The sequence below is a fragment of the Corvus hawaiiensis genome, chromosome 13, assembly GCF_020740725.1.
Source record: "Corvus hawaiiensis isolate bCorHaw1 chromosome 13, bCorHaw1.pri.cur, whole genome shotgun sequence".
Lineage (NCBI taxonomy): Eukaryota > Metazoa > Chordata > Aves > Passeriformes > Corvidae > Corvus > Corvus hawaiiensis.
Window position 1 is genome coordinate 14,031,529 of NC_063225.1, and position 10,863 is coordinate 14,042,391.

A 10,863-nucleotide genomic window follows, 5' to 3' on the forward strand; every position below is an offset into this window, starting at 1 on the left:
AATGCCCATTTTAATCGACAAAACCAATATAGTCTCATAAGACACCCCAGAAAACCAGCAGCTTTTTCTACATTGACCCAGTGGGTTTGTTCTTAACCCTCTCTTTATGAAAATTAGTCTTAAAGATCAGTAGGGAAAACATGCCCTCTTGCAATATTGTTCAAGGGTATATTCAAGAATCATGGAAGTTAGTAAAGACCTGTTCCAGTGCTGTAACAACCTGATAGTATTAAGAGTCCTCCAGGAATTGTAAAAGAGTCCCTTGGGCATACAGGGTAATTCAAGAAAGAAAACATTTTTATTTTCTGATTGAGATACACAGGTACAGTAATGTTCTCTGAAGTACATCAAAAGCAACTAAAACATATTCGAGAACTACTGATTTTGCACTGAAAATAAACCCCAACAGCTCAGTAGAAAACAGTACATTTAAAGAGAAGTGGCAAAGCCAATCCCAGCAGATCGAATTTGCTTTTCTATTATCCCGTGTTTTTTCAGATGATTACAGGGCTAAAAATCGGTTTCTTTTATTACAGATTCAAGGCAGTCTTTTAGCAGTTTTGCTTTTTTTTTTTTTTAATCTCTACACTCAGGTTGGGTAGGGCAAAATGAAACTGATTTTAAGCAAAATCTCTCATTTGGAGAGAAAACCATGAATTTCTCTGCCAGAACAAATGAACACAACTTACCTTGGTGTATTTGATTTCAAGGTTGAGAGTGGGAGAAGGCAGCAGATGCAGAGATGCCATCAGAGCTGCAGGATCTGCCTTCACCTCCCCTGGCATCTCAATTTTACTGGAAGTCATAGTCTTGGGGGGGTTTTATAATACCACCGAGCCCCCCACTCTGCCCTGATGCTGTGTTGTGTTTTGGGTTGGTCCCCCCCCTCCAAAGCCCAGCGCTGAAGATGTTGCTCTCCTCCTCTGTATATAGGCAGGTGTCAAGCCGGGTCTCTTCTTATTGGACATGGGGGCAGAGGCAGGGGGGCAGGTCCATCCTACCTAGGGCGAGAGCGGCGCAGCCCCGCTCACTGCGGCGCAGCCTCCTCAGGTCCCCCCGGCCCCGCGCCCCATCCCGTCCCGGGGATTCCCGGCACCCCGCGGGAGCACGGAGCTCCCGGGCGCGGGTCGCTGCCTGCCGCCCGAGGAGCGGCACCGGAGAACGGCCGCGGGGAGCGAGGTCACCGCGACCGTCGTGTTCCCCCTCGGCTCCCCGGTGCCAGGCGGGGGCCGGCGGGGAGGCGCCGCGGCCGGGAGAGGCCAGTCCCGGCTCCGGCCCCGCCCGGGGCATCCCGCGGGGAGCCCAAGCAGCCCCAGCTCGACACAGGCTGGGGAGCCCCGGCCGCGGCGGGGGTAGCGGCGTAAGGGGAGAGACCGGGCTGCACTGGGGAAGCCGTGTCGGGCCGGGGTGACCGGGTCACGGTGCTCCGCCAGCGGCGCTGCCTGGCAGCGCGGCCCCGGGCGGGCGGCTGCGCTCGGGCGCGGGGCCGACGGGGCAGGGCGGGCGGCCCCTCGCGGGTCCCGGGTCGAGGCGCGGAGAGGGCACGGACAGGGAGCAGCCTGAGCGGCAGCGTGTCCGTATCCGTGCCCGCTTCCCGGCCGGCCACCGCCGCCCGCTGCTGTCCCGGGCTGCTCGCCCGGCGGCCGCGCGCTCGACGTGCCCCGCTCCCGCCCCCGGGCGCTCCCCGAGCGTCCCCGCCAGCCGTGTCCGCAGCGCGGCCACTGCTGCCCGGGCCGCCCCGCTTTTCCTTTGGCGGCGGTGCCGCCGGAGCGGCCGCGCCCCGACCCTCGGCGCTGCCGACCCGCCGTGCCCGGTGCCGAGCGGCCCCGCGCAGGCCCCACCTGCCGCCGCCACAGCGCCATCGCCGGCCGCCTGCTGCCCCCTGCCGGCCGCGCCCGCCGCCCTGCGCGCGCTCTGCTCCGCTGAGGGCACGGGGGAGCAGCGCCTCACGGCCAGGGCGGGCCCCCGCTCGCGCAGTTCCTGAAAGTTCTCTGCAAATGGAAGAGACTTAAAGGGCAGAATAATTTTTTCAAGCAACAGCCACCTGATGCCAGCTATTATTCTTTGGGGGCTCTCTTCCCGGGAGGCCACGTCATGCAATGGAAGAGGCTGGGCAATGCCGTACAGCAGGTCACTGAGAAGGCAATGGCCAAATGGAGCCAGATCCACGAGCTGGCAGGCGTCAGAAATTTATTGTCAAAGCCCTACACTCTCCCTGGTCAAAACCTATGTTTTCTTCTAGGCAGAAAACATAGAAAGCCTAGGCCGTTTTCATTACTTTTGGCAAAATAGTGAAGTTCTGCTTACTGATGCAAACACTCCCAATGTTTTGAACCCGATCAGATGTCATGTTTTGAAGTTATCACATACCAGATAGATGAACAAAGAAAGGACGCCAAAGCTACAGCTGTCTAAAGTTGGCAAAACAAAGCAACAAGAAATATACCACATGACCTTTTCATTGACATAGTCAAGAATAAACAATGGGATCTGGCCATGTTTTGATTTCGTTACAATATTTGTTTGTTGATTCCCTTTATATTCCTCGCTCCATGTTTGTCAAGGTTGCAGACAATTGAAAAGATTGTCCCAGCGTCCTCTTAGTGTTTGTACAGGAGCATGGGACAACGGTTGCTTCTGCACAGACAGACAAGACAAGGTACAGAGTGTCAGTTAAGTCATTTCAGGGTTAACATGCATATTTCTGTAAATTTCCATCTAACTAATGAAGGAGACTGCAGATTTTGCTTTCTCTCATTTTTAGTCTTTTTTTTTTTTTTTTTTGACCTGACAGAGGAAATGGATTCATAATACTCTGCTGTAATGTGACATGCAGAGCTGTCAAACTGTGACACTTGGGATGAGTGAGACATTTAAACGTCAGAAATTCAATTTTTAATGGCACACTGGCAACACAGAACTAACACTTCATCACAAGGATGACACCTTCTAAAAGCCATTTTAAAATAAATCAGAGTGGGGATGTGCTCCTTTGGAAAAAAAAAATGCATTTAAACAAGTTTCAGGAATGAGGAAATTGTATGACAGTTTCATTATTAAATCAATAAAATTCAAGAGATTTTGGCAAGAAGGGATGGCAGTGCATGTGGAGATGCAGCTCCAACCCACATAATCTGGACCTGCTTAAGTGACCTTCATCAACTACTTGTACCAACCACATTCCTCTTACATCTAAAAGCAATTCAGTTCGCAAAAGCCCTTGGAGACCTTTAGACCAATGGCTTGTTGGCATTCCCAGATGGAGAACGGCACTGCACTTACCAGTCTGCAGGCTCCTGGTGTGCAGCCACCCTCGGAGAGCTCCTCAGAAGACTTGGCACACATGTCCTGTTGCTCTTCCGGACAGTGAGGGACCAGCTGGAGTTCCTCTTCCACCAGCTGGGAAGACACCGATGCTTCAGCCCTTGGTGCCCAGGCCAAAGTGGGCTCTCACCAAGGACAAGAGCAGCTCTGCCAAGCAAGAGGGAGGAACGAAGTCTTAGAGATTTTGGGGACACTGATGGACCCAGCCTGGGGAGCTGATCCAGGGTTCAGCACCACACTGGCTACTTTATGACAGCAAATCAAGTCATGGCTTCGAATCTTGCAAGTGAATGTTTAATATGTAATTTACTGTGGAAGGGATTGCCTTGGACATTAGGACAATATCTCGGTAAAAACAATGAATACAGAAGGAAACTAATTAATTTGTGAAAGAAAAAGTGAGTTGAAGAAAAGAAAATAAAGAACAGAGACTATACTTGGGGTTCAGTCCAATGGTCCCTAAACACCTCCATGCAGCAGAAAAACCACTTATTGTAGTGCTGTAGCTTCTGGTTTGTTTGGAGTTTTGTTGCCAATTTGCAACTGTCAGTTAAGTCAGACTGGCTTATTTTCTCTCACATGAATGGGTTTTAATTAAACTTGTACTTAGACAGCAAATATGTTGTTTCAGATTGCAATGACAAAGTCTTCACACTTTGTGATTAAATGGTTGTCAATAAAATGAAGAACAATCAAGTGACTCTGTTTCTTGCTTCAGTTTTAGAATTTAGGAGAGTATACAGCCAACATCAAAATCATTCCTGGAGGAGTTTCTTTTTATATTTAGAGCAATCTGAATGTATAATTTGGAGATCTACCTTTGTTACATTTAGATGCCTCAATTTCTCCACCCACCCCCAGCAGCTGGTATTATTTATAGATAAGGATATAGACCTGGCTTGTACAAACACCATCTGGTGGGAACAGGGTGGTAGCCAGACAGGGAGCAAAAGACAAAGTTGCAATGTTGAAGGCAATACAGATGTAATTAAGGCATTCCTGGATTTCTCAGTCGAAGTACTAATATTTTTCCACTCTACACTACTGTGCACCTTTTGCCTAAAGGAAGTCATAAAACTAGAGGATGAGGTGAAACTCTTTGTATCTCAAAACCTCTTTTGGGCAGATTAGCTGTGCCAAAGCACATATAGATACACCACTGAAATGGGCAGTGGATGCAGCAACTCCAACAACACTCCAAGCAAGAGCTCTTCATTCTCGCTACTTCTGATCCACGAATATTTCTTATGCTCCTGAGTGAGCTTCAGAAAGCACTGTCACACACAGGAAGGAACTGAGTCACTCTATCAGACACTTCCAATGATTCCTTTCAAGATCAACTGCAAAATCTACCCCAAAATTATTTCAATATGACCCATAAGCTCTTTTATATATAACATTTTCTCTCAGCTGTTCCATTACCATTTAGCAAGGATATTCCTGGTTCCTCATACAAATTCAGTATTGATTGAGAGATCCCACTCCTCTGTACCCTTTGCCTCCTGCTTCAGTAAATGTCTCTTCCTATTTCTTGTGTGCTTTATAAATTACTTCTGGAAGAAAAATAGAGATTGAATAAAAACTTCCCCTAAGTTATTTTTCAGCTCAGACTTCCACTTAGGAAATCTGAACTTCATTTTCTGATATATACATTAAAGCTTCAACCTCAGGTGTTCTATTTTAATTGCCTGCTATTTTCATTATTGACCATGAGGGCAGCAAATGCTCTTCAGGAGATACTTGTATTTTAATTTATCTGCAAACATAAATCACACATTATAGCACTTTTTTCCTCTAGGTTAATTGAATCAATTCTCTAAATGTCTCTATGCCTGACCATTGAAAGAGGCTCACTGTTTGAAATCTCTTTAAGAATTATGACCCTTGAGCTGTGTCCAGGATGGTAGCAGTCCTTGCTTCAGACAAAGCTATTTTATACATATAAAGTAAAAAGGTGTTATTATACACCTAAGCAATATGATCTGTGAAGCAACACCCATGATACTGTGAGGATCCTCTAAGATATTATTTCAGAATTTTTTCATATATCTCAGTGGCTCAATTGTTTTAAAATTATAAATCTTATTAATAATTGTTTGAGTCTGGATATATCTTAAGTTCTAAATGAACAGAATAAAATCTACTTTTACTTTCCTTATTTCTACATTACCTTTAACATCAAAAAAAAAAATGCTGATATCACAAACAAACATTTTATTACTGAATATTCACAAATGCCTAATGGAGAAAACTTGATTTAACAGGTTTTTTTACTAAAAATTAGTCAAATGGATAATTTTTAGTAAAATGAGTCAAACAGATCCGCTTTCTTACCTGTGATATTGGCCATTTTATACCCAGTAGAACTGTTAATTGCTGGCAAATTAACAGTTGGTAAATTTACAAAATTTGCAAAAGGAAGAGGCCTGAAGGGCAGAATAATTTGTTCAAGCAACAGGGATCCGGATGCAGTTGGTAAATTTACCAGTTGTTGGTAAATTTATGGTAAATTTAGTCCAAAACTGAAATGCAAATTGAAAGGATTTAAGCAGGCTTCAAATAATTCAGTGAGTGATAAAGCAGAAAATGCTTGAAAAAGCTCCATGTTTGACTTTATGACTGGGTCAGTTTCAAAAATTAGCATTCTAGTTTAAGCCAGCAGCTGAAATGTCACCTGTCCCTCACTGGATGGAATGACCTCGGGAATGCGTGTGCTGGTAACTCTGGGAATGTGCTCTTGGGTGTAGGGATTTTATCCTGAATTTAAATATATAAAAAAACTTTCTGTTTTGAATTTCTCTTCAGTTTACCTGTTAGAATTTATTATTTGTAAAACACATCAAGCCTCAAATGGATTGACCTTCTGCTAATGTATATCACCTAATGAATGGGTGCAATTAACTAATTCATATTGGAATATTGCACTTTCCAGCTCACATTCATCATCACTAAATGTGTGATCTAGTTTGCAAGTTTAAATTTTTTATTATTACCCTTTAAACTAAAGAAATAAGTCTTGTATTTAATTACCTGAACTTACATATTCAATTAATAGCTTCATTACCTTAATGAACATAGATACCGTGCAGAAGTAACAAAAGATTGCTGCTGGGTCTGCTCCCAAATATGCCCTTATAAAGAGTCAGCAACGTACATTAGAACACTTTTTTTTTCTTAAAAAGTCTTGATTGTGGAGTTTCAAAGGAATTGGGCCTAGCAATCTAATATTCTTGTACAGGAGCCTGAGATAAATTTATCATGTATGTTCTAAATATTTAACATGTAAAGGAATCCCAGAAACAAAACTTGTTTCTGGAAAGACAGAGGATTTGAACAATCAAATGTGAATAATTCTGAGTGAAAGGGAATTAAAAGAATGAAAATCAGGCAGACTGCCAACTCACCTACTAAAGGATGAGGGATGAGTGGAACATGGTGTTGAAGCAACCAAATGCACTTGCTGTGGGAGAGAGGGGACAAAGCACCAGGAACAGCAGCTCTTACAGAATATTCTTCTCCAACAGAGGATCAGATTGTGGCTGCATGGCACCCCTGGAGGGCCAAGTAGAGTGGGAGACAGGTGAAAGTAGGTGGGTTGGTGAGTCAGATACAAGAAACACTGTCACTTCCCCAATGGAAATTAGGTTTTAGAACCATGAATCAACTGTCCTAGTTAGCTCCATCTATTTGCCAAACACATAACTTTGCTTTTGTGTGTCAGTAGAGTCAAATCTGTCATTATCTTTGGCTTTCATGTTACATTCCTTTTATCAGTTAGGTAGGCTCAGATCTCTTCCTCTTCACAACCCTACAAGTAGCCTTAATAAGTCTCCAGGTTGCTACAGGGAACCCGTGCCCTGTAGAATGATGAAAGGTTTTGATAACATATCCCATTTGGGTTAAGAAAACACAGGGTTTAGATCCCTGCAAAGTCCCCTGGATATACTTCGAAGTTTTCTTCATGCTGCATTAATATATTTACCAAGATGTCCTTTGTTTTTAATGGCAAAGCTATTTGAGAAAAGGGAATATGCAGAAAGAAAGAGCAGGGAATTGGCTAAAACAAAGCACTTGTCTGTACTAAGTTGATCTGTGCCTTAAAAGCAAAATTCTTCTTATACCAAAACAGTTTTTGCTGGATGCATTCAGAAAGTGAGACATGCCCATACCATAACCTACCCGATAAGCTCCTCCTAGGGCCATTGCCAGCACACTGAGAGGGCAGCACAGCCCAGTGCAGCTGATAACCGTGGTGCACGCAAGCATCTGTCCAGCATTGCCCTGACACTTCCACGTGCTGCCAGCACTGACAGCCCTGTCACGGGGCCCTCTGCACTGGAATGTTATCTGTGCCCCTCTGTGCCAGCAGGGCTGTCGAGAGATTAAACTGGCTCAGAAACTCTCAGGCAGGGCCTGTGTTACACATACAACAAGCTTTAAAATTTACTATCAGTTAAACAACTATATATAATGTGTTTGTATAGTAACATCAGTTATGCACTGAAGCCTAATGGTGTGCCCAGCCAGTCAAGAACAAAGCAAAATCCTGGGTCCTGCTTTAGAGAAAGTCCAGTTTAGTGGTCCCTGAAATCAGTGTCAGCAACAGCAGACATAATATATGTCAGGCCTTAAGGATTATGAGCAAAAAGCTTGAGGTACACATATGTGATGTGGGTTTGATGTCATATGCATGATACAGACAGAAATGTTTTGCCTGGACACTGAGATCACAGAGAAGAAAGAACAAATTCTCAAGGGGTCCCTTGCGTGCCCTGCCCCTCCTCCAAGGTGGGCTTAGCTAAACCAGAGCTTCACACTGCAGATATTTCTCAGCTGAACACTTTTTCACGAGGGACTACAGCACAGAGAGAGGGGTGATCAGAAAATACAAGAACTAGAGAAATAGAGGGTTTATGTACTAAAAACTTAAAATGCTGAATTACAGTGTGTTCAGTCCTTCCTCACCTGAATTTTTTCTTTGACTTCCCCAGCAGGAGAACCAATCCGTAAAACAGAGAATGCTCTTTATGTACCATGCAGCAGTTTCTGTATGAAAATTGAGATATAAATTAGGCAAAGGCATTTGACTGGGGACCTGAATTAGAGGTACACATTCAGAGTTTGTCTAATTCAACTAAAATCAGCAGACTTTAAAATAATTTGGCCCATATTATTACAATACAAAAAATATATGGTGTATTTACAGGCTTGGTCTCTCCAGCTGTGTTGGTTTAGGTTTTATTACATCAGTAATAACAATTTATGTGATACTCTGAATAATGTGCTATTAAAAATTCAGTACACTATATATTGTTACCCATGGGATTTAAACTCTGGGAGCTATGTGCATTATTCTCAACTTTGCTATTTCTATAGGAGTGAAGATTACTATAAAAATGGTTAGGTTATATACATCATGTGAATTCCTGCTCTGCTTGAATCCAGGTGAAAAGAAGAAATACTTCAGTCCAGACTACCTTGGAGTGAGGGTCCCAAGGGTCTTAGTCTTGCAATCTAAGGTTACACTGATCCCACATTCAGGCATGAAAATAGTATCAATGGGCTTTTTGATGTCTTTAAAGGATACCAATAGATTTGTGAGGCAAAATCTCCCTTAACAGAATCCATTTGATGCTTCTCCAGAGCATCAGCTTTATCTCTTTGTCTATTGATTTTACTTTTTACAGCAGTTCATCTAATTTTCCTGGCATAGAAGTCACACGGACAGTTTTGTAGTTCCCATGATCACCTTTGAAGGACTCTCTTGAAGCACCAGCAGATCACTGGTACATTTCCTATGTTCTGTTTTGCTGACATTAGGAACAGGATCAGCAAAAAACCAACCCACTGACACTAGCACTTGAGAAGCTGAGCATTTTAATCCCTTGGTGGAAATACTGCACAGCTCCAGCAATTAGTTACTGGTTAATTTATCAATTTCTCCTGAAGTGTTTCCTGATGACAATTTATTTTAGAACAGTTGCTCACACTCAGCCCACCAGATGTCTGGGTCTTCAGCAAGGCAAATAATTCTTTTAGCTGTGGACAGCCACCTTGAATGCTTATTCTGTGCTTCCATCCTCCATAGCTTTACTTACTCTCTTGGAGGACTCCTCTGATAATGGAATCTGAAAACATTTGTACTATAACTTTCACATTCCTTGCAAAACCTTAAAATCTTTTTGGTGAACTTTCTTGTGGTTCTACATTTGTGTGCTGCTTACTTACTTATATAACTTCAATTTTTGGAAGATGCCTTCATTTTCTTCCCTCAGATGACACAGTTATCAATATTTATGGATGGCACTGACAATATCCTTATCATTCTGACTCTGGGAGCAGGGCCCAGGTGAGGGAGCTGTAGAAAACAGTAATCACAGTGCATTTTCTTTCCCTTGTTCAACCAGATGTTCCATTGCATACAACTAACTAAAAGGCAGTAAAGCAGAGGATTAATCAAATAGGTAGTAATTAAGGTCAAAACTTTCATAGTGTTTACATTTTACTTGTCTTTCTTAAAATGCTACATGAATATTTGTTAGATTTGGTAAATGTCTTAGAATCTCTTTCTAAATATAACAAAAGGAGAAACTTAATTCAAATGTTCTGCACTGCCCCCTTTTCTCTTTGAAAAATGTGTCAGTGACTTTAAATTGCCACCTGTCAAAAGCTGGAAGGATTTACCAAGGGAGCAGTCATCCCCTGTGTACTCTGTTCTTCAATACTTTCTTAGAGCACCTGCTTGAACCTTGTTATGGAGCTGAGGAGGACTTTTGGTCTAACTTAGTATCACAGTTTTTATTAATGGAGTTAAATCATATGATCTCTTCAAAGTATTGAAGAAAATCTGATAAAAGCAAATGTGAAATAGATGTATTTGTGCCAGTTCTCCACCCTGCAAAGACAGAAAATTGATACAAGGAATTCAGTGTGATCTGAACAAATGAGTATGAATTTCTGTCTCTGACATATTATTACTCCATTATTAGCTGAAAAATAGCATTAATGTCTTCACACGTGCTATGAGACCAAAATCAGAGGTATCTACATACTACCTTGTAGCAAGACTTGCATCTGCATAAGAGAAAGAATTGCATGGAAAAACAACTAAAAATTGCTTTCATAAACGTGTTTGTTTATTTATTTATCATTTTCCTGAAAGAGAGGAAGTGGTTTATCTCATTCCTGATGTAATGAATGTCCTCCCAAGCATCCTCCCTCAGTTCTAATGTATACATTATTCTGAAAGACTTCTCTCACAGACATAACAAACATATACTTTAGCATGCTGTGATAATTAAGGTCCTGAATAATATGTTTGTTTTTCAGTGGTGTGGGGTAAAGGTTTTCAAGCTGCCCTACACAGGCTATTTTCAGGGGCTCCCCAGAGGCAGGCCCAGCTGTCCATGCCACAGGCAGGACCTGTAGAGCAGGACCTGGAGCTGTCCTGCAGCAGTGTCACCATCTCTGCACAGGTGCTCGTGGCTCAGGCAGCACCAGCACAGATGCTGCCATCTCCTGCTCTATCAGCTCCATTGT

General features: G+C 43.1%; 1 protein-coding gene across 2 annotated transcripts in view; it reads right to left on the reverse strand.

The window, feature by feature from the left end:
* Positions 1-8,360, reverse strand: part of ALDH1A2 (aldehyde dehydrogenase 1 family member A2) — a 60,909-nt gene extending 52,549 nt beyond the window's left edge. The window contains exons 1-4 of one of the 2 annotated variants that reach the window (XM_048318125.1): positions 8,290-8,360; positions 6,729-6,876; positions 4,747-4,877; positions 3,283-3,471 (exon numbers count right to left, since the gene is read on the reverse strand). In XM_048318125.1, coding sequence (XP_048174082.1) covers positions 3,283-3,345 — 63 coding nt within the window. In that variant the 5' untranslated portion in view covers positions 3,346-3,471; positions 4,747-4,877; positions 6,729-6,876; positions 8,290-8,360. Of the gene's footprint in view, positions 1-689; positions 1,082-3,282; positions 3,472-4,746; positions 4,878-6,728; positions 6,877-8,289 lie in introns of those variants that run through there. The other variant, XM_048318124.1, reaches the window with a different exon arrangement.
* Positions 8,361-10,863: the final 2,503 nt, after the last annotated feature.